A 24300-nucleotide genomic window follows, 5' to 3' on the forward strand; every position below is an offset into this window, starting at 1 on the left:
ACAAGCAGATTTTTGCAAAGCTACTTAGAGAACGGCTAGTTAGAATCCAGGTTCTCTCCCTAGCAGAGCTCCGTGAATTGAGCGTGCTGAGGCATGGGTGACGAGTATTTAGGGACACCAACCGACAGAAAGCTTTCCACAACCCTATCCCGACTCTGTTTTACATTTTCTTTATGTTTGCAACTTCTCTAAAGCATCATTTCAATTCTTATTACTTAGCTACCATGTGATTACAAGGGTTTTACTTTGTCCAGACTTGACTAAGATGCAGTAAGACGTGATCCCTGTATCTTAAAGACAATGTGTGCAGTGGCTGGGAAGACTGGGTCAGTTGCTAGCTCATTTTCTTATCCTGTGGTCGTTATTTAGTGCCAAGGTAAAATCCAAACCAGGAAATCACCAGGACATAAGAAATTAAATGATAATGAACCAAATATAATGACCACGCTGACATTCTCAAGAAACGTTTTCATGAATCTTTAGATTTTAAAAATCAAAATGTGTAAGTCATTCATGTCTTTATTGGCTAGAGACTACTAAACTAGTGACTCCCCTGTGGTTTTTGTTAATTGCAGGCCAAAGGCTAAAGCAGTTAGAACGAATGTTCTTTTTATACTAATTCATTTCAAATTGAAAAATTGCTTGCAAATCCAAAATGCAAAATCCCACTTTCTCCCCACATATATTAACAGGAAAGGAAGACTATAATGACAAATATTTTTAGCCTCTCATGTTGACCTGACTGAACAACCAACATTTATCTATCTATCTATCTATCTATCTATCTATCTATCTATCTATCTACCTACCTACCTATGTATGTTCTCTCTAATCACTAAATAGAATCTATAAATATTTATTATATTCTATTTCAAAATGGAATGGAAGGGCCTAGTAGTAAAAACAGATCTCATCGTTCACTCATCTACAGAAAATGGGCCTGAGCGGAAACCAGGCACAATGCAGGGCCGAACCACGAGCAGGTGCCTCTACCATAAAAGATGAGAGGAATATAAATACGGCCAGCACAGGTGTGAGCCCAGCACGGGTGCTCAGCAGAGCCTTCCAGCTCTTAGAAGAGGAAGAAAGGTAGGAGATGATGAGAACGGAGACAGACGGACTCTTGGCCGGGTATCAGTGACATATTTGGGAGAGGTTTTTGTTCAGACTTCAGTATTACTTGTTTCAAGGCTGAGAATAAATGAGATGCCCAATAAGGGACTGAAGTATGGATACATGGAGGGCTAACCCGCCCTGGCTGCAATACAAAGTGTGGGATGGAGATGGCAAGCTGACTAATGAGCCAGGCTGGCCCGGGCAGAATGGGGGCTTCTAGAAGAGAACAGACTCAAGTCAGACATGGAGACCTGGTGCTCAGAGAGGCTGAGCCATCTTGGAATGGGAATTACTGATGCCTACTGGAACAGACTACACCAACCAAACATGGAGAAAAGCTTGGAGGTGAGTTTTGAAGGAAGTTATAAGATGCATCTTCAACACGTCTTGAACTCATCAAACCTTCAGCTTTATGGAGATGTCAAGTTGAATCCGTGATTTCTGTGACATGGCAGAAATATGATCATCTGGGAAAAGAAACGACAATGTACTTCCCTAAAACGGACTCCGTGCTGAGGCATAATTCTAAAAGCAAAGTTAGCAGCCAAGAAATGAAAACGCAGACATCAAAGAGCTGTCAAACAGGCAGGCTGCACACTTCACAGCTAGATAATTAACCAGCGACTTCTACACTTACTCTCCTCCTTCCCCCACAGGCAGCCTTCGCACAGAAATGACAATAGACTGGGGAAAGACTTTCTATTCTTAGTCCTCTGCATTTGTTCCATTAAGGAAACATGCAGGAAAAACCAGCTATCGGAAGAAAGTAGGAATAAGTAGATCTTGTAACTTAGAATAGTGCTTCTCCACCTTCCTAATGCTGCGACCCTTTAATACAGTTCCTCATGTTGTGGTGACCCCCAACCATAAACTTATTTCTGTTGCTACTTTGTAACTGTACTTGTGCTACTGTTATGAATCATAATGTAAATGTTTTTGTTTTCTGATGATCTTAGATGACCCCTGTGAAAGGATCAGTCGACCCCAAAGGGGTTGCGACCTACAGGTTGAGAACCATTGACTTGGAGGAACAGAATCAGGTTTTGCTAGAAAGGAAGAGAGAGAGAAAGAAGTAAATGCTCTGCGGCCTCTGTGCTTAGAAAACAGAAAGCTGATGGGAGGGAAAGATGACAATGTTTTAAAGTCACCTTCCACAGCGGTTTTTATTGTAACTTTTTCTTATTTGGCTAGTATTATGCCCCAGGGTATGCCTCATTCCATAGTGTGTGTGTCTTAAATACAAATGCCCAGGAAAGTTCTGGTTTTAAAATGGGCTTGTATCACTGACTTGCAGTCGGTGTGCCATCCTCAAGCCCTCATGGGACACCAGCCCCACATGCCATTCTTTTCCTCCCACACTGCGTATTGCCGGGGTGTCCATCTTCCCTGACTGCCCCAGAGCATGCACCAGGTCCTCTATAATATTAGGGGGACCCGCCTTAACATTATACATCCCAGGGGCTCAGGAGAGAGAACTAGGAACGGCGAGGACTATTTTCGGGAACTAGAATCTCAGCACACCGAACTCTTAGTCCAGTCATTTATTTTTCCAAATCTTCTGCAAGCTCCCGTGCCCTGGGAGTCCCAGTATATATACACTTACAAGCAGTCATCCCTTGGCAGTGCAAAGCCAGGCTTCCAGGGTCAAACGGAGGGGTGACAAGAATCACATAGAGGGGAAGTTAATTATCATTTGCAACCCCAAAAGGGAAGTGACCAATGGGGAAATGACTTAACTAAAGGCTAAATTCGGGTAATATCTAAGAAGAGGGATCTTATGTGCTCAACTGTAATCTTAAACGTGATTGGTAGAAAATGTTAAGAATCTATAAGTTGCTAGGTCAATGGGAGAAAATAAAACTGCCTTCTTTTTTCCTGTGGCTCCTATCTGTCCAAGCTATCTGCCGTTTTTCTGTAGGGTGGGGGAAAGTGTGCTCGGTCGCTAGGCAACCTGTGTTCAGCTAGATGCCTCTGGTAATAGTTAAAGGGAGATCTGGAACTGGAGGTGAGATTTGGGAAAGGAGGAAGTAAAGCTTAATTGGCACATCCACCAGGCCTTCTCAAACGGGTAGTCTGGATGCTTAAGTCTGTTCTTAGAGAGTACAGAGGTGTCTCTGATAAGGTACTTTCCTCCATCTGGGGATGGACCTGGCCGGATGCTGCCAATGATGATAATTACAGGGAGACTTGAACTGGGGTTCATGCTGAGCATAGCTGTCGGCACAGAAGGTTATCTAAATATTCCTAGAAGTGGTTAGGTAAGGAATTAGAGGTCTATTAAAGTTAGTAAGGCTGTAAGAAAGGAGGGTCCAAGCTAAATTGTGTAAAGCTATTACTAACATCCACCTGACCCAGGTGGTGTCTCCTTGTGGAATTTACCTTAAATCAGGAGACTAGCATGTGGTGGTCTGGACTATTATTTCTGTTAGTCCTTGAAAGTGATTCCAGTGCTGAAAGGGGAGAAATGTATGGGCTAGGGGGAAGGAAGCCTTTCCTGAGGCTGTTCTCCAAATACCTTGAATGTGTATGTCCAGAGAGTGATCAGTCCACACTGTTAGCACTTAGGAAAAGTCAATTGGGAAAACTTGGAAGGCACACATGATATATAACAAGCCAAATAACACCAAAAGCTCCTTGGGATTTGGCTTCCTCTGAAGGAATTCCTTTATCCCTTCAGGTAGTGGCTTTGCCATAACCAGCTGAGTTCCTATAATATTTTCCTGCGGCCCGCAGCACTCGGGTGAGCATAACTCCTGGAGATCTGGAGAAGCAGAAGGCCCTCTCTGCTGGCTTTGAGAGCTGCAGTGTGTGCAGCCTGACTCTCAGACGCTCAGGAAGGCCACAGGTCTGTTGGTTTGTGTTCCCCTTGTGGCCTAGGTGGCCTGCTCTCTTTCCTTATGTTTATCCTCCTAGTTTATGGTGACTTTTCATGGAACAGTACTTGAGAGATGTGGTCTCAGCACAGACCCCTCTTTTCAAAAGGAGCTGTACGTGGTAAGTGAAAGCTATGCACAGCAGGCCTTGACAAGCATTAGGTCATTTCCCTCCTCCAGGGAGGCCTGGCTCTCTCTTGCTCTCCTTGTTTTGGCCCAGGGCAGGTGATGACTCGATCACCCACATATGAGCTATGCACGACAGGCCTTGCAGGAGCCCAGGTGAGGGCACGGCTATCCAGAGGGAAGCAACCATTTCTATTTTTGCCAGGAAGCCTGACTCCTGTTGGGAACTGCCTTTTCTTTGTACATGGGCAGGCCCCTGCCTCGCTCTCCCCACCTAACCTCCTCCTGCTGAACCTCTGCTCATCCTCTGTAACACATGTCCACGCCCCAGCTTGGTCTGACGCTCCTCAGTGGAGCTGACCTTCTCTTCTCCCTGCCATATCATCTCACATTTTCTTCTGCATGATGCATAGTGAGCCATGTGTTGTTCCCTTGTCTCTCCCAAATGATGCCCTGAGCTTCCTGAGGGCACATTTGTAAGCCACGTGCTAATCTTACAGTGCCTGCCAACACTAATTAAACACTCATTGAATTATGTATGTAATGAGTGAATGCTATAGTCTTACAGGCATCTTCACAAACAGTAGATTTTTGTTTCTGTTTCTGGCTGACCTTGAACCAGCAGTGCTCCTCCTGCCTCTGCCCTCTGACTGCTGGGATTCCAACATGTGCTACCCTGCCTGACACCAACAGCATCTTGGTACTATTACTTCAAGACTTACACTAGAGTTTAGGAGTACCGAGAGACGACCTAACCGACCATCTTTTCTTCGGAGCCACTGAATGGCATTCTCATCAAACGAAGTATGAGGGACACTTGGAATTCAAGGGGCTGTCGTTTTGATAGCCAATCTGACATCTAGAATACTTTGTTTTAAGTTGAGCTCATGAAAGCATGTTCATTAGTGCACAAGTATTTCTACTAAGAACAATGTCTATGACCATGCAACAAGCAATGCTATGGGTGGTACCCAGTAGATCAATGAACCTGTGAGACAGGCAGTGACTCCAGCAGGCCAGAGAGCTATGTCACCCTCACCTGATGCTGGGTCTCCTCTAAAAGGTGGATTGTACTGGGGCCCAGTATATTTCACAAGTGACACTTCACCATTCCAAGAAATGGGGGCAGAAGCATGGCTGCTCAGTGCACCCCGTCAAAACGCAAAGAAGACAGAGGTAAGCTCCCTGGTTGCTACAGCAGGCCAGCTAAACATGGGCAAGCAAGACTGGCCGACGCCCACTGATCCAGCTCCCTGCGGCTTGAAGTCACACTTTGGGAAAACCCAGTTATAACAATCACTTCCGCAGCCCAGACCCCTAGCTTGTGGGTATTTCAAGACCACAGCGCTGGAACGAGCAGCAGCTTCCCAACACAAGAATGACCTTGAGGGCTCTTCTTGACCTTGAGTGGTTCCTGATGACAATGCCACACAAACATCATCACCAACTCGCCCTTGTCTTCTCCATAAAAATTAAAAACGGCTTTGTGCAGGAAACTGCCCTCCGGGAGCGAGTCAGGTAATGAGAGCTCCCGTGAGTGGAGAGTACTTGGACAGGGCATTTCCAGAGCAGTTTCACGGTGATTAACTAACTTGCTTCATTTCCATGTAGTTGTCACTCTGAATTACCACTTAATGGGTGAAGTGTGCAGGCGATAACAATCAGTAGCACAGGCGTAAGGAAGCAAGACATTAAAAAAAAATTAGCCCCTGCAGCAATTAATTGCAGTGAATTTTTCAAATAGTTTTAATACTCTGTCTTTTGACCCCAGGGTCTGGCTTGAGGAAAAATATATTAATCTCAAGATAATAGTTAGTCAACTTCAGCTCTTCAATATCCACAATGATATTAAAGATTCCAACCTTGTGCTTTTTGGTTGCAAACATTAATTAAGCATGATAATTGTGTGTCTCCATGATATTTGGTGTTTTCTGTAGGAGTCAGAGCTCAGGGAATAATTTGAATACAGCAGATAGCAATTTGCTACATAAATCCATCCCAATGGCTATTAGCTCATTTGAGAATAGTCAAGACTCCTAGATTAGAGGATTTTTAAAAAATTAAATACCATGTTAATCACGTAACCCTTTATTCACCCTTCCCAAACCCTCCAGAAAACAGTTCTTCAAGATCAAGTACAATAAGATGTTGGTAGAAGATATAAACTGTGGGTTTTAACATAATATCCTAGACTGTAGAGTTCTGTAAACACTATCTTGGTATCTCTCCACACAAGCAAAAGGGAAGTTCTTGGTTTATTTTATTTCCATTTATTTAGTGGAGCGGGGAACATGCATGCCACAGTGCATTTGTCAAAGTGAGAGGACAATTTGCAGGAGTTGGTTTTCTCACTCTACCATGTGGGTCTAGGTCTCAAACTCAGGCCATCAGACATGGCCACAGGTACCTTCACCGTCTCAGTCATTATCATGCTGGCCCACGAACTTGCTTTAAACTTTGACTTTTAGCCTAAATAATTTCAACAAGAGCTATGTCTTGGACTATGTATATTCCACAGACTGTTTCAATACTGCCAATATGAAGACTGTGAAAACAGTTGAAAACTGGAGGGGGAACTGAAATCGAATCAGTGCTAAGAATGGGGGTCGGCTTGGAGCTGCATTTCAACTGCAATTAAGATGAACCCAATTTGCTGCACAGACCTGGGAGTGGCCAGCACACCTGAAACCCACCTGTGCTCCCAGGCACTTGGCCCACCAGCCACTAGTCTGCTCTGCTGCTAGTTCTCCACTGAATGGCGGTTTGGGAAGAGCAGGGAGGTTGGAGGCCACCTGTACCAACCACTTCAAACAACCCCATCAGACCTCTAAGGTGCCAGGCAGGAGCAGCTTGAGAGCTCACCCATGGCTCACACACTCTGGATGAGGAAATGTACACAGGGCAGACGCAGTGCTTCACCCTTCCAATAGAGTAAGACTTGGAGAAAGATAAACGATTCCATATCTAAAACGTGAGGCAGAAGAGGTCTGGTATGTCTTTCTGAGTCTCCCCAAGAAGAAAAGAGTTCTAAAAATAGAACCTAGGGCTCCATATATGACAGGCCAGCAGATTACTACTGAGCTACATTCTCTGCTCCGTCAGTTTGAAATTATTCACAAGTAAGAACAAAAATATTTGGCCACTGTTGCCAGTCAAAAAGAACCTAAGAGATGTGCACCCCAGTCTGGACGCAGGCTGTATGTTCTTTCTTGGAAACAGAGCGAAGAGCACAGGTTCCGAGTTAGGACAAATCTACACTCAAACACCAACACTGTCCTTATAAGTCAAGCTTGACCTCATCTTGGTTTCTCCATCTGCCAAATGGAGAAAACAGCCTACCCCACAAAATTAGTCTGAGTAAATAAGACAGACCTATAAAATGTCATAATGCCTGGTCTACAGTAAATAATCAATGATGCCACTTGTCTTTGGAAGTGGCTAGTGGGGGTAGGGGGCAGTTACCACGATTGCTCCTGGGCTATGGAGATATAGGGACGATCAAAGCATGATTTCCTGATGCTACCCTCAGTAGACTCTCCTGAGCTTCTTCATGTCTGGTTGGCTCTGCTGCACCAGAGTCTCTTGGCCAGCAGTGGCCCCTCAGAGCAGGGCACCCTCTGTACTTTACCCTGTGCAGCCAACGTATCCTGTGTCTTGCAACTGAAACATATTCTCTGGGAAGTACAGCTAGACCACTTGTGGTCCCCTGGCTTTCCTCTGCTAGCATTCGTGGTAAGAGGGACCCGGGCGGCTTTCATTCACCTTTGAAAGGCTCTACAGTCAAAATAAGCTCTTTTGGAATTTATACCTATGTCACCTGGCTAGTTTGGTGACTGCTTACCTCAGAGGCGATGGAGGTAAAGCTGCTGCTGAAATGCACGTGCTTATGGATCTCGCTGCCATTGGCGGTCAGAAGCCAGTCACCAAAGGCCTGGTCTTGGCCATCTGACTGATTGCTGTGGCTCTGGTTGGGCAGGAGCTCGGCCATATCCCAGTGATACGACGGTGTAGCTCCAATTAGTGCAATGAGGATGGCCTCTGTGGCCACATAAAGCTGAAAGGAAACACACAGAATCAACTGCTGCAGACGTGGACATGTGTGCAGAAAACTTGGGAAGCCTGCAAATCTTGAAAGATACAGTGATTAGGCTAGGGATGTAGCTCGGCGGGTAGAGTGTTTGCCTACCACTGCCTAAACCATGCCTGGTACATCACCTCTGTAATTCCAGTACTGAGGGGGTGGAGGCAGAAGGATCCAAAGTCCAAGTTCATCTTCAGTTACACAGTGAGTTCAAGAAAGCTTGAAATACATGATACTCTAACTCAGGCAGACAAAGGAGAAAGGGAGGAAGAGGGGCAGTTCCTCTTCCAGAGGAACCAGATTTCATTCCCAGCACCTACACAGAGGTTCAGAACCAACCATCCACAGCCCCAGTTCCAGGGAATCCTATGTCCTTTTCTGACCTCCACAGGCACCAGACATGCATGTAGTACACATACATACATGCATGTAAAACACGCATAAACATAAAATAAGAATAAATAACCAAAGAAGATGAGGAAGAAGAGAGGAAGAGGAAGAAAGGGGCTGGGTGGGTGGTCTTGCTTCTATGTTTTGTCTTGTTGTAGCTAGAAATGGGCCACATGAGCAGCCAGGAAGACAAACATGAAGAAGCAGAGTCCCACGCTGTGGGGGCCATCAGCAGTCCGTTCGTGGAGCACTGTGCGCTGCTTCAGACAATTTTCCTTCCACATCTGGGATGTGTCTGATGCCACGGGCTCCGTGTGATACTGTACAGCACTGGCAGCAAAGCCCACACCACTGGCTCTGCTTTAAAAGACTGACATTCCAGTTATTTCCTTCTCAGCCATGTTTCCAGCTCGAATAATCGGTTCCCAGGAGCCAGGAGGCGCTTGGCTTTGGACTCGCAACTCAAACAGCACATTGTTTTAAAATGTGACATGCAACTCTTAAGACTTAACAAGATGCAGAATCTCAGGCATATTCAGATTACAACTTGTAGATGTATTTAATCTTGGTTTAATCTAACCATAACTGTTCATTAATAAGGAAAAAATACAGCACCAATTCATCCAAGAAATATTTACTGAATACATATGCCATCTGCCAATTGCTGTAGATCTGGTGACTTCTCACGGTTGGGTTTATGGGTTGTTGAGCCCTCTCAGACTTTACTGATATGGATATCTGTTTATGTTAGCTCTCACTGCTGGATGATTATTTCAGATTTGAAATTCGCTAAGAAAATACATAATTAGTCTGCAAATTAAGACAATCTTATTTTAGGAAAATAAGATCCCTGTTAACTTTGAACTTGGTCTTAAAATAGCATTAAACAGAATGTCTAAAAAATACAAAGCATGTGATTCCTAGCAGTGTATGGCCATGAGCCCACTCACTGTAAGAGCTGACCGAGGTATATAAAGACAGGCAGTCTATCAGAGGATCCCTGTTCAGTTCACCAAGAACTCTAGCTGGGGGCTCTTTCCACATCACTCTGCAGGGCATGCTGAGCTCAGTAGATAAACAGAAGAACTAACAGTGGAATTTTATCAGTGGTAGACAATAGAATTAGTCAAGGAAAGAGAAAAGGAGTCGTGATATTTTGTGCATTTATCAGAAGCTAATGTAAAATCTGAGTTGTGACTTCTTCCCTCTTGGTAAGGCTGAGGGGACACAAAGCAGCCCCACACTATTTTGAGTGGATGGACTGTGGACCTTTTGGGAGAAGGGCAAAGCTACCCTGGTTCATATGCTGTGAGATTTATTATAAGGTCCAAAGCAAAGTATGTTCCTAGGCGCACATGCTTCCTGGACCTTATTTGCATACGATTAAGGACATTTTAGAAGAGGAGGCAATCAGCTTATAAAAATAAAAACCTTAATAATCACAAGAACAAATAGATTACACATCTAGCAGTAGCTATAATTACAAAGCCACTTTCATCCATTTACCAACTGCCCCTCTGATTACAATCTGCTGAAATCTAATTGATGGGTATAAAGAAATGAAAAACATGGGCCAAGGGAACGCAGGAGATGACTCAAAGCACAGCCTTTCATCAGGCAAAACAAACTAGCCACGGTCCCTCTCTAACTGTGCCCCTTCTACCTCTGCACACTACACTCCTCTCCCCAGAGGCACCGTCTCCTGTGGAGCAATGTTAAAATGCTTCTCCTTCTCGGAAAGTCAGGCTCATTTACCGGTTTCCTCGCCGACTCAGCTTCCTCTCCAGTGGGCTAGAAGTCATGCTCATGCATATTTGTTATGTCTGACTCGTCTTTTGGCTTCCAAAATAAATAACCCAGGGTCCCCACACTCAACAAGGGAGATGAATAAGTGACCAAGAAGGACATCAGCACATGCTTTCATAATGCTAGCCATGTGCCTGCCATTCCTAGTACAGGTTTCTGCTGAATATATATTAATACATGGTATTTTTATCTGGAGTGTTCTAAGAGAAGCAATATTCTAGATAAAAGAGGAAAAGCTCTGAAGGATCCTCTCATCTGAGGTGTGCCTCATTATGAAGGCCACTGTTCTGGGTATGTACTACAATTTGGGGAAAACCATTCAAAATGAAGAGGTGCTATTGTATCGCTTTATTCTTAGGGAACAACGGAAACTAGTTAACCAGCACTGTATGTTTTAAGCAGTGTGAGCACACTTCATTCCTAGCCATCTGTAAGCAGAATAAGCACTTTCTATCTTTCTCATCCTCTCTGCCCTCCTCCCCCTCTCACAATGTCTTCTTGGTCCCCTTTATGAACAAGCCCGAGTGTGCATGCACACACACACACACACACACACACACACACACACATACACATTCAAGGTGCTCAATACATGGGTTCATCATTTTTACGTTAACAGAGAGGCCTAACAAATGCAACTCTTCTATGTGGCGCCAGCCCGTGGTCATGCTCAGCTTTGTTACTCACCGGGCAGACACAGTAGGCAGGGAGCAACCATGCTGTGTGATGAACATTACACAAGAGCACCATGAGGTTAGGTCAGAGAAGGGAGGCTCCAGTCCATAGTTACATTAGTGTTGATCTTCCATAGCAGAGGGACATCCTGGGGTTACGTGGTCATAGGAAGTCAAAGGTGATATAACCAGCCCTGAAATGTACCAGCCCCACACAACATGGGGGTGATTTTCTTCGGTTTGCCATTTTTGACTGTGACATTTCCACACAGTTCACACATCCGACTCTGTCCCCCAGAGAACAAAAGCAGTCTCTCACTCTTTACCATCACTCTGCCATTACCATGTGCACACTCACCCACATTTTTGTCCAATGAAATCACACCTATCAGCAGATGGGCTTCAAAGCCACAGTAAGAAACCACCATCTATTCGCCTTCCGAGTGGGATAACAACATCTCAGATAAATCATTTATGCCCTTGGGCTCCAGCTCCAGGGAAGAACAAGTACCACAGATGGCTGGATCACCCCATTCGACCCCTCGCCCCAGTGGAATTACACTTAGGATGATTCAAGGGTATTAAAATTTCAAGTTTCTGAAAGTGAAGGTTTCTAAAGTAATTTTGTAGTAACACATTATGGGCTTTCCTAATACTTCTCAGGAAACCATCACAACCCTCCACGGTGAAGTCACGGCTATGTCTGATATTTACTTTGTGAGTCGGAACAAGACACAGGGCAATCAAAAACCATTCAAGGTTTTCTCTGACCACAAACCAAGATGAGAGTGGGTTCATCTAACTTTAGGGGCAGATCTTTTTCAGGGGAACATAAAGAACAAAAATCAAAGTTGAATTCATTGCTGGCATTACTATTAGTGTTTTATGCACTCAGGACTCAATTGTTTAACTGGTCAACCAGAAACACTGTGTGAATAAGCCCCCAATCATGAAAGCTAGACCACATGCCCAGGGTCTGGAGCAGAGAGCATTATTAGCTCTTGACTGAGTGACTTGCGGAGGAGGATGCAGTTGGGAGGTTTAAAAGTGTGGAATTCACACATTCTAAATCACTGGTGCCTCTCTTCTCTACTCTAATCCATCTACAGATACCAGCTCAGTTTCCTGAAACTCCTCAGCAAACTCTTCTGGTTGAATCGTGTTAGTGGGTGCAGGATTATTTTCCTACAGCCCACTTGCTAACTGATCCACACACAAGCTGCCTGCACTGGCCTAGTCACCCTCAGGTGTGACTTTCCATGTGCTGTGAGAGCACACGGGTCTTCACCTGAGTCTGAGGCTCAGCGACATCACTCTCTACACTCCTGTCTTCTTGCAATTCCATTGGATCTTAGTGACATGTCTTTGCCTATGCACACCTATCTAACTAGCCTCTCCGGAGGGTCGAATGGGATACTTCTTTACTGAACAGCAAAGTTGTACAGTGCTAGGCAAGCAGTGTGTACCAGCACTCCCCAAACTGGAATCAGCAGAGACTTTCTGGATCAGGGTGAAGATTGACTGTTTCTTACCAGCTCCAAAATAGATTCTGTATCACTTGTTTATTTGTTTTAATGGACTGTATGTGTGCATACATGCATGTGCCTGTGTGTGTGTGTGTGTGTGTGTGTGTGTGTGTGTGTGTGTGTGTGTAGGTGTCAGTGGAGACCAGAAGAGGGTGTGGGATCTCCTGAAGCTGGTTACAGGTAAGCTGCCTGATATGGGTGCTGGGAACCAAACTCAGGTCCAGCACTTGCAAGGACATCACATGACAGAATTTGGAAGAAACTGAGTTAACTCTAGGATATTTTCATGGAACCCTAAGAAGTGTGCTATCTGCTCTCACTCCTCTGACTGGACTATTGCTTTTGCCAAGAGTCCCTTCTTCTAAGCTTTAACTAACTCCCCAGCAGCTTCCCTGTACCTATGCCAGTGTGAAATACACAGCTTTTCCCTGGAAGAGCAGCCAGGGCTCCTAACTTCTGAGCCATCTCTCCAGCCCCATCCAACACACGCTGTAGCAGTAGCACAGGTGTGAGGTATTCTCCACTTCTGCAATGGTGTTTTTCCATCTAAAATGACCTTCAAGTTTCTCTCTAAACCTAATCTTCATCCTTCTGAAGGCTGCAGTAAACCCCAGTCTCTTCCCTTACTTTCCAATGGCTGGGTGCATTACTTACTGGGGAAATGGTGCTTTGCATGACTATGTGTATAGATAGGGTTAACTTTAACATTTTAAAGACCTGTAAAGAAAGTAACATTCATGCATGTCTGTATCCCTCTAAACCCTCTGTGTACCATTGTTACAACAGCATATCATATGTATGTTCAAACTAATTCCTTACACAATGGTATGGCAGAAAGTTAATCAAACCCAGTAATTCTGGGTCAGGTGTGGTGGCACATGCCTTTAATCACAACACTTGGGGGCAGAGGCAGGAGGATCTCTGTGAGTTTGAGGTCAGCCAGAGCTACATAGTGAGACCTCAAAATTAAGTATACAAACAAACAAATAGGTTAAAACAACAACAACAACAACAAAAAGCCAACAAAACTGGTTCTGGCATCGTGTTTTTTATCCTACTACTTACTAAGATTCTGGGGAAATTCTTTTATCAGTACCTATTTCTCTCTTTCAAGTCAAATGAAGTTCATAAGAGCAGAGAGAGGGTGTTTAGGGCAAAGTATATGCCATACTGTGTAAGTGCTGTGGGTGAGTCAAAGTTTAGGGAAGGAATTCTTGGCAAAAGCAATAGCTCCGACAGAGGAGAGAGAGCAGACAGCATACTCCTGGGATAACTCAAGTTTCTTCCAACCTCTGTCATGTGATGTCCCTGCAAGTGCTCTGGGTCTGTTTTCTATGTGCTATATTCATGAGCTTCTTCTCAATCAATTCCTAAAATTATATTACATTTGTATTTATTTGGGGGGAAGGGTGTGAGTGTGGAGGTCAGAGGACAAGCTGTGGGACAATTTGGTCCTCTCCTTCTACCGTGTGGGTCCAGGGAATTAAACTCAGGTCTGCAGGCTTGGCACCAGGCACCTTACCTGCCTGAGCTAGCTTACCAGCCCTCAATTCAAAACTTCTTTTGCAAGTAAATCAGCATAAAAGTACAATTTATTATCAATACAGCTATCAGTTGACAGACGGAACTGCCAAGGACACATAAAATATTACAAGGTCAAGTGCTGTCTGGGATGCTCTTGTCTTAGATGACTTCAAAAAGATGTTACAAGGTCAAGTGCTGTCTGGGATACTCTTGTCTTAGATGACCTCAAAAAGATGTTACAGGCAAGATCTAGGGAGGAGGTGTGAATGTGAAGGGCAGCTATTTTTGGTTTTGTGCTCAATATGTTGGTGTGGGTGCTTTTGTGCTCCACATTCACTGCCATATATTAGCTGGTTCAGTTCGACCAGTACAGCAGCTCGGCCTGCAACCACACCCTCATCTGGATCTGCCTTTACCTGCTCTGATTTCTTGGCCAGGCAAATGTTTAAGTCTATGATCAGAGGCATCTTTTTCTTTGAGAATGCAGGCAGTGAGAATGGCAGACCCCAGTCAGTTCTGATAGGCTTCCGAACATATCCTGCCTTCCCAACAGCCTGCCCTGCCAAGTCTGAGCCCCAATATCACACATACCAGCTCCTGGAACAATGCATGGTCAGATCGCAACAATGCAGCTATTCATTAGTTATATGCATAATCTCACATCCTAGGTGTTATTTGTCCTGCCTTACAAGCTAAACTATAACACAATCTTAAACAAATATGGAAAAAATATTAGTAATATTCAACCTGAAAATAAGTGCATGTGGGCTTGTGAATTATTCTCTACATTATTTGAAGTGCTTTAAAATTATTTTAAAAATTTTAAAATAGAATAAATAACAAATACAGTGAAATAAAAGAGTGTTATTAGGTAATGTCTTCTCCCTGTCTGAGAAGGGGAGTGTCAATCAACAGGCAAGAGGTGAAGGCCAGCACAAAGAAGAGCCCAGCACCACAGTATGTGGTTCTGAACTTAAAATGAGAAACTGATAAACAAGCTACGGTATGGACATTTAACAAGGACCTTATGCTGCAGCTGTTAAAAATAAAATACGAAGCTCTGGTGATATTTTGTTCATGCTCTAACAAATAAAGCTTGCCTGGAGATCAGAGTGCAGAGATAACAACTAGTTAGCCATAGAGGCCAGGCAGTGGTGGCACACACCTTTAATTCCAGCACTTGGGAGGAGGAAATAGGAAGTGATATGGCTGGGCAGAGAATAAGAAGTGATAATGAGGGGTGGAGACAGGAGCTCGGGCTCCTTTCAGGTTGAGGAGTTAGCAAGGTAAGAAGTGGCTGTGGCTGATCTTTGTCTCTCTGATCTTTCAGCATTTACCCCAATATCTGGCTCCAGGTTTTTGTTATTAAGAACAATTAGGATTCAATCTACATGAAGCTATTGATTTGTGACTATCGTAACAGGTCCCCAACCTCAGCACAACTGATGCCATGTTGAAAGCATCATTCTTACCTTAGAACCCAGCACATAGGCCCCAACACCTGCCAAAACAGGAAAAACCAAATCCATCAAAGACCTAGTCCGTAGTTCCAGGATCCAGTAAAGTCCCTAAATATCCTAACCTTGCCTTTTGGCTTCTGTAGTTTGGCATCTTGCTAACTGTTCTTGGTAACCAAAGTATGTCAACTAGGATGTGATGTTTGTGAATAAAAGACAAGGGACAGTGAGGCTTGAGGCTTCATGATTTGGGCAAGTTCCCTGTGCAGCTGCTGGCTGGCAAAACACTTTCTATTGGGTTTGAAGAGTGTCTGTTCTCTGGTGGAGTTACCTCTCAACACTAGCAAGGTGTCTAAACATCGCCAAGAGACAAAACTTAGTGATAATATACATTTCTGCAAAAGAAGGGCTATGTGCATATTTACTTAATGAAAGTTCTGGAAGGATATACACCAAAATGTGCCCCTGGTACACTCCGAAGAACTGTTTTGTTTTTCTTTCTTTTCTCTACACTCTCTCTTTTCCCCCTATGATCATCAAATACTATCTGTGGCATGCCCACAATTATCGAGAACACAGACATTGGTTTGTCTGAACTTTGGTCAAGGAAACCAGAGAGAAGTTTACCAACCTGTGTGCCTTTCAGTTTGATTACCTATTGGTCATAAAATAGCTTCCAACTGTGGTGAGGAAACAATCTAATGTTCTAATAACCTCCATGTCTATGAATTATGCTAATTATTACTACTAGGTAAGGGACAACTTTAAGAAAACCTTCAAACTGGAATCCATAGGGATAGTTATAAATGCTTATTTAATCATTCAGTCTATGCTGGCCTCATAGTCATGCTGATTAGAGGACTGAGAAGTCATTTGCATAAGGTCACTCAGCCATTCTGCAGCAGTGACTTGGTGCCTGGACCAGAGTTCTGTCTACTCTATTCACATCATCTGCTTTCACATTTGTAATGACTTCTTTTGTGCTTCCCTGGAAGGTGACACCACACTGTCAAGAGCTGTGGGTGGCCTTGCCAGGCATGCCATTGGGATCTGTGAAGGCATCAGACTAGACACTTTCCAAACCACACTTCACTTTCTGAAATATTCCAGACCCTAAGAAGCCCCCTATACTGCCTGGAGCCTCTTGTATGGCCACAGCCTCCCCATGAGGAAAGTACCTAAAGGACTTGCAACTTTATCTGTGTTACACACGTGGGCAGTCCAAGGTAACCATTGTTCCTAAGAATGTAACTGAGGCCAGTGTGGCTCAGGGCCCCGCCCACTACAGCTGGTATAAACCATCAGCCAAAAGTCTCCAGCTCATCATAACCCTCATGAGGCCTGTGATGGCTGTCCTTGGTTGTCAACTTGACTACAGCAGGAATTAACTAAAACCCAAGTGTCTGGGTACACCGGTGAGGGATTTTTTTTCTTAATTAAATCATTTAAAGTGGGAAGGGCCTCTTTTAATCCAGATCTTTTGAAGTGGGAAGATCCACCTTTGATCTGGGCCACACTTTCTGTGGGCAGCCTATGTAAAGGACAGGAAAGAAGAAAGCTTTTGCTCATTGTCTGCTTGCTCTTGTTTTTGCTGGCAAGTCCATTCCTTTACTGGCATTAGAGCCTATTTAAGATTCTGATGACCAGATGTTCAGCCTCAGGAACTGAACAACTGGATTCTTGGAAGGCAACTGGATTCTTGGACCTTCCGTTTATAGAGAGCCATTGTTGGACTAGCTGGACCACAACCTGTAAGCCATTCTAATAAATCGTGTGTGTGTGTGTGTGTGTGTGTGTGTGTGTGTGTGTGTGTGTGTGTGTATGTACATATATGTTATGTTCCTCTAGAGAACCCAGACTAATAGAAGGCTCAACCAAGCTCAAGCCCAGGAGCAGCATAAAACTTACTCCAACTCACAGAGAACCCTGCTGACTAGTCATTATGTTTTCACCGTTAGAAACTTACTAGATACAAACAGGTTCTCTTTATGGCTGACCCCCCTAGATATGAACAGATTCTCCTCATGGCTGAACCCCTGTGTTGCTGCTGGCTGGCCTTAGACTATGATACAGTAAGGTCTTCAGGCTGGCCTTACACTATGATACAGTAAAGTCTTCAGGCTGGCCTTAGACTATGATACAGTAAGGTCTTCAGGCTAGCCTTACACTATGATACAGTAAAGTCTTCAGGCTGGCCTTACACCATGATACAGTATGGTCTTCAAGCTGGCTTTACACTATGATACAGTAAGGTCTTCAGGCTGGCCTTACACTATGATACAGTATGGTCTTCAGGCTGGCCTTACACTATGATACAGTAAAGTCTTCAGGCTGGCCTTACACCATAATACAGTATGGTCTTCAGGCTGGCCTTAGACTATGATACAGTAAGGTCTTCAGGCTGGCCTTAGACTATGATACAGTAAGGTCTTCAGGCTGGCCTTAGACTATGATACAGTAAGGTCTTCAGGCTGGCCTTACACTATGATACAGTAAAGTCTTCAGGCTGGCCTTACACTATGATACAGTAAAGTCTTCAGGCTGGCCTTACACTATGATACAGTAAGGTCTTCAGGCTGGCCTTAGACTATGATACAGTAAGGTCTTCAGGCTGGCCTTAGACTATGATACAGTAAGATCTTCAGGCTGGCCTTACACCATGATACAGTATGGTCTTCAGGCTGGCCTTACACTATGATACAGTAAGGTCTTCAGGCTGGCCTTACACTATGATACAGTAAGGTCTTCAGGCTGGCCTTAGACTATGATACAGTAAGGTCTTCAGGCTGGCCTTAGACTATGATACAGTAAGGTCTTCAGTAATGCTCATGGTGTGACCCTCATCACTTGTTTATAGCAAGGACTTCATCCCAGCTGGAGGAAGGAACAGGGTGACAGAGACAGCAGCCCACACCTACAAGGCAAACAATCACCCACTGCCAATAACCCTCTAAAACCTGGCAAATACCGACTGTACGTCAATCAAGGGTTAGTGAGCCATCAAGATCACCGTGGGCTTGGAACTCTTCCTTAACAAACTACAGTGACCTAGGTCAGTCATTAACAAAAGTATGGGAGGCCTGGGGTGGGCTGGAGATCAGCTGTAAAGCTCTTGTGTAAAAAGCACACGGCCCTAGGGTTGGATCTCCAGCTGGCAGTGGGGGAGTAAAAAGTACAGGAAAGTTCACAGGTCCGGACCCAGAATACTGTCTTTTCAGTACCGCACTCAAGAAAGATTTATTCTAAGTTGGTGGACACCTGGCTAAGTAAGAAGATGCTAGCATAGGAAGTGGAACGTGGATAGAGAGGGGGCTAGAAAGGACTGCCTGGAGAGGAATTATATACTTGGAATTCCTGACTAGATAGACTACTACTATCAAAGAAACTATTATACAAAGATCAGATATCACAGTTACAATTCTATTTCTCTGTATTAACTAATTTTTATTCTGTTAAGAGAATGTTTTCCATATATCACCACTGGAACCACTTTTCTGGCTGGTGGTGAAATCAACTGAATTTTTGAAGGTTTAACCAGAAAAGAGAATCAATAAGTCAACTTTGACCTCACTGCCTCGGGTCCTGCAGCTACATCTTTGCATCGTTGAAGCATCTTGTGGGCTCTGGCTACATCCGTGTCCAGCCAGTACTTCCCTTGGAATAACACCATCACACCTTAACTATCGGGTTAGCTGTCAGTCTGTCTGCCTCATCACACCTCACTTTATCCCAGGAATGCAAGCCTCCTGGGCAGGGAGCTAGCTTCACCTTCCAGCCCTGGTGCTAGAGATCAAACCCAGAGGCTTGCACAGGCTAAGGCTTTACCACTGACCTGCATCCCGGGAACTAAGAAGCTCAGGCTGGCCTTGAATATGCCTGAAAGGAGAGGCATCCTTTTCCTGCCTCAGTTTCCATAGCGCTGTGATTACAAGAGTGAACCTCTAAGGCACCCTAGAATCACGAGTTTCAGGTTGACGTGTGCAAATAGGTTCTGGGAATTCTATACAATAAACTACACTCTACAGATGGTATTATTTCCCTGTACCATCAGACCGAAGCTGGCCTCAGTGCTGAATGACCCAGTAGAACTTTAAACCACAGAGAAATAAAGGCCGTGCATGGAAAGCCCCCTTAATAGGAAGTCCCCTCGAGCTCAGAGAGGGCCTCGGAGCTCCCACCTTTTGTGGGTCCACTCCATCTCGGTTTTAGACTGCAGGGTAATAGAGCCACGGGTTAGGGTACCGACTCCCTTTCATTTTCTGCAGCAGATCCCAGGCAATGCTTTTCATCGCTTAACTAGCTCTGGCGCCTAAGTGTTAGTGCCAAGCTTGGGGGTGACAGCCTGGGAGAGATCAAGTGGCTGGCCCGCCACCGCGCGGCGCCCGCCCGCCCCCTCCCGCCCGGCTCTCACGCCATCCCTGGGGCCCCCCGGAGCTGAGCGCATCCCGCGGGCCGCGGGGAGCCGGGGACTCACCTGCAGCAGCACGGCCAGCAGGAAGCACAAGTACATCTGGTAGAGGCCCATCTCGCCCACCGCCTGGAACGCCTCCTCCACCTCCATGGCGGGCTGGCGGCGGAGGACCGGGCCGCCACCGCGCCCGAGGAGGACCCGGCCGGGCGGGGAGGGAGGGAGGGAGGAGCGGGCCGAGCCGGCTGGAGGACCGGGCCGGGCGGGGCTGAGGCCCAGGCCCAGGCCCAGGCGGGACCCCGCGGCCCACTTACGTCCCCGGGGCGCGGCCGAGATGCACCGCTGGTCGCTCGGGCGCGGCCTCCCCGCTTCCTGTATCAGAAGTGACAGGAATTTCTTTTTGGCGAGCGGTTGGCTGGCGCGCGCCGAAGGGAAAGAGGAAGTGGGTGCGGCGCGGGCGGCCACGGGGATCCACGGGAGGGGCCGGGAGCTCCACGTCGCGTCCCGCAGGGCTCGCCGCTGCGCACGAAGCAGGGGGATGCCACCGACGAGAGACCGGGCAGGGGGTCCCGGCTGCCAAGTCTGTTGTCGATGGAGTTTGGTTGGAGAGGTGTGGGGACAGGTTACCGGTGTGAGTCCCCTCATGCCCCTACTCCTAATCCTGTTTTGTTTTTAACAGTTGCTTACCATTCAAAGTAGCTAAGCAAGCGGTTCTCGCCCTGTGCATCGTGACCCTTCCAGGGTTCAAAGGCCCCTTCACAAGGGTCACATATCAGATATTTGCATTACAGTTCATAACAGTAGCAAAAATACAGTTGTGAAGAAGCAACGAAATAATTGTATGGGTTTTTTTTGGGGGGGGGGGCGTGTCACCACAACATGAGGAACTGTATTAAAGGGTCACAGCAGTAGGAAGGTTGAGAACCACTGATCTAAACCATCACTCAGCTTGCCTTTGTTTTCTGTTGGTGTGATAAAATGCCATGACAGAAGGAACTTAGGGGAGAAAGAGTTTATTTGGCTCACAATTCCAGTTACAGTCCATTATTGCTGGGAAGTCAAGGCACCAGGAGCTTTAGCAGCTAATATCATGACATCTACAGTCAAGAGGGCAATGAATGAAAGAATATATGCACGCCAGGGATGAGCTAGCCCTCTCCTTTTCTTTCATTCAGTCCGGGGCCCAACCCATGAAATGGCCACACCCATATTCAGGGCGGGCCTTCCTAACTCAACCCAGTTTAAAAAGTCCCTCAGAAGCATGTCCGAGCCAACCTAATTTAGACTGTTCCTCGCTGAGACTCCCTTCCCAGTTGAGACTAGGTTTTGATAATATAAAACGAACCACCACCCCCAAATATAATGCAGAGTGTAACTGATGGCCAGGAGGTCCCCTTGTCTGGCCAGCATTCTTGTCGTGCTCCTACAATTCCCCATGAATTATGATGTCTGTTGTTTATTGGTAACTACCTTTTATTGGTCACCTACCTAATTATTTTTTTAAAAAAAGGTACTCAAGGTGGTTGAATATGGGCGATTGGGAGGTGGTGAGTGTAGTAGCCACATGTCTTAACTAGGGTTTCTATTTCTGCAACCAAACACCATGACCAAAAGGCAAGTTGGGGAGGAAAGGGTTTATTTGGCTTACACTTCAGCGTTGCTGTTCATCACTGAAGGAAGTCAGGACAGGAACTCACACAGGGTAGGACCCCAGAGGCAAAGGCCATCGAAAGGTGCTGTTTGCTTCCCCTGGCTTGCTCAGTCTTCCTTCTAGAGAACCCAGGACCAACAGCCCAGGGATGGCACCACCCACCCTGCCTGGGCCCTCCCCCATTGATCACTAAATGAGAAAAGTTCTTACAGCTGGAGCTCATGAAGGCATTTCCTCTACTGAGGCTCCTTCTTCTGATGACTCTAGCTTGTGTCAAGTTGACACACAAAACCAGTACACCACATGAGTGGGAAGTGCTTGGTACAACTTTCCTTTAGCCATATGGCTCTAGCTTTCTTGGGGAGGCAGGGCTCTCTATAAGAAGAGGAAGGGGCCGGGCTGTGGTGGCGCACGCCTTTAATCCCAGCACTCGGGAGGCAGAGGCAGGCGGATCTCTGTGAGTTCAAGGCCAGCCTGGTCTACAAAGCGAGTTCCAGGAAAGGCGCGAAACTACACAGAGAAACCCTGTCTCGAAAAACCAAAAAAAAAAAAAAAAAAAAAAAAAGAAGAGGAAGGGGGCTGGGCAGTGGTGGCACACGCCTTTAATCCCAGCACTCAGGAGGCAGAGTCAGGTGGATCTCTGTGAGTTCAAGACCAGCCTGGTCTACAGAGTGAGATCAGGACAGGCACTAAAACTACACAGAGAAACCCTGTCTCAAAACAAACAAAAAACAAAAACAAACCAAAAAAAAGAAGAGAAGGGGGGAGTTGCATGGTTTTGTTTCTTCTTAAAGTACTTTTACTATTTTTTTCTAAAAATGTTTCAATTTTTATTTTTGATTATTTAGGGAATAAACGTGTTCATTTTGCTCTCAAATCATCATCTGGCTGTATTTACACTCCACCTTTCATTATTTTTATTACAAATTATTTATTTAGTGTGTGTTACATTGTTATCTTTTCATTATTTGTTTTGTATTTTTCCTACGAAGGAAATATTCAAATATAAAAATGTAGATGGTGGACTTTGAATTCTTCCTATATTTGTTTAGCTTTGTTACTCTAATTCTTTTACTAGCTGGATAGCGCCAGCATTTAGCTGTTTGCTTTCAAATCTCTCCCTACCCACCTTTGTTTTATTTGAGATAAGGTCTCCTGTAGCTCAGGTTACCTTCAAATTTGTTATGCAGCCAGGGCTATCCTTAAACTGCTGATCTTCCTGCCACTGTCTTGCTGATTGCTGAGACAACAGGACTGCAGTGTTGTTGCTTGTTTTTGCTCTTTTGGGGGGCCCGGCACCCAGCTCCCAAATAAATACAGATGGAGACGTCTTCTTACTTATGAATGCTTAGCCTTAGCTTGGCTTGATTCTAGCCAGCTTCTCTTAAATTATCCCAGCTACCTTTTGCCTCTGGGCGTTTTTTCATTTTTTTACATCTGTATATCTTACTTTCATTCTTACTCCATGGCTGGCTGGGTGGCTGAGTAGTTGGCCCCTAGCATCCTCCTTTCCTTGTTCTTTTGTTCTCTCCCCTGCCCCGCTTCCCAGATTTCTCCTTCTATTTATCCTCTCTGCCTGCCAGCCCCGCCTATCCTTTCTTCTCCCTCACTATTGGCTGGTTGTTCAGCTCTTTATTAGCCCGATCAGGTATTTTAGACAGGCAAAGTAACACATTTTCACAGAGCTAAAAAATACAACATAAAAGAATGCAACACATCTTTGCATCATTAAACAAATGTCCCACAGCATAAACAAACTAACACATCTTAAAATAATATTCTATAATACTGCAGTACTATACCTTGCTACAATCTCCTCTGTAAAGAGTAGTTATATCAAAGGGTATACAAGTCTGTGAGTACCATTTTGCCCTTATTTGCAAGTTTTCCTAAGCAAATTTTGTTTTAAAATATTTCATGACATTGCAATTTGTTTTTTAACCAATAAGTCATATTTTAGAGCATTCTTTTTTATCTTTCCAGTTAAAAGTTGTGCTATTTCAACAATTTTTATCTATTATTTATTTGAATGTTTCATGGACAAAGACAGTATTAAATCTTGGTACTGTCTTGACTTTTCCTTTGACCTAGCATGTAGTCATTGTAAAAAACAAAACAAAACTGCATCATATGTGTTGGGAATAACATATGGTTTCCATTTGTTGGGTTCAAAACATTCTTTAAGTTAGTTCATCATACTTGTGATCTTACTAAAATCACCAGCATTCATACTAAACATTTTCAAGGGCTTATATCAGTTTTTATTAAATGTATCAACATCTTCCAAAATTATCATTTTTATTTTTAGAGTCTCCTTTAAAATCTTTATAGGTTCACACAGGGACAATCCAATTCACTCATTTGTCATTATTAATATATCCCTTGAAGTCTCTTATTCTTTGTCATCTTATTTTCCTCTTTTGGTTTAGTGGTTTTTTTCTTTTGATGTTTATGGAAGAAGGACTCGCTTTTCCCATTCATCTTGCTAGTCTCTATCTTTCCCTTCAACTTGATAGTCTATTGGTTGTTCGTTTGTTTTGCTTGGTTTGTTTTTGTGTTGTTGTTTTGAGTTTTTTTGTTTTTGAGACAGGGTCTCCCTATTTAGTCTGTGCTGGCTTTGAACTAACAGGGGTCCATCTGCCTCTGCATCCTGAGTGCTGGGATTAAA

The 24300-nt window shown here is 44.8% G+C and overlaps 1 protein-coding gene across 2 annotated transcripts in view; it reads right to left on the minus strand.

The window, feature by feature from the left end:
* Positions 1-20391, minus strand: part of Slc22a15 (solute carrier family 22 member 15) — a 60047-nt gene extending 39656 nt beyond the window's left edge. For both annotated transcript variants that reach the window (XR_009379879.1, XM_059265968.1), the window contains exons 1-2: positions 20048-20391; positions 7957-8169 (exon numbers count right to left, since the gene is read on the minus strand). Coding sequence is in view for 1 of the 2 variants with exons in the window: in XM_059265968.1 (XP_059121951.1) it covers positions 7957-8169; positions 20048-20134 (300 nt within the window). In the remaining variant the exon portion in view is untranslated. The remainder of the gene's footprint in view (positions 1-7956; positions 8170-20047) is intronic.
* Between the last annotated feature and the right edge of the window lie 3909 nt (positions 20392-24300).

This window comes from Peromyscus eremicus, chromosome 6 (genome assembly GCF_949786415.1).
Source record: "Peromyscus eremicus chromosome 6, PerEre_H2_v1, whole genome shotgun sequence".
NCBI lineage: Eukaryota > Metazoa > Chordata > Mammalia > Rodentia > Cricetidae > Peromyscus > Peromyscus eremicus.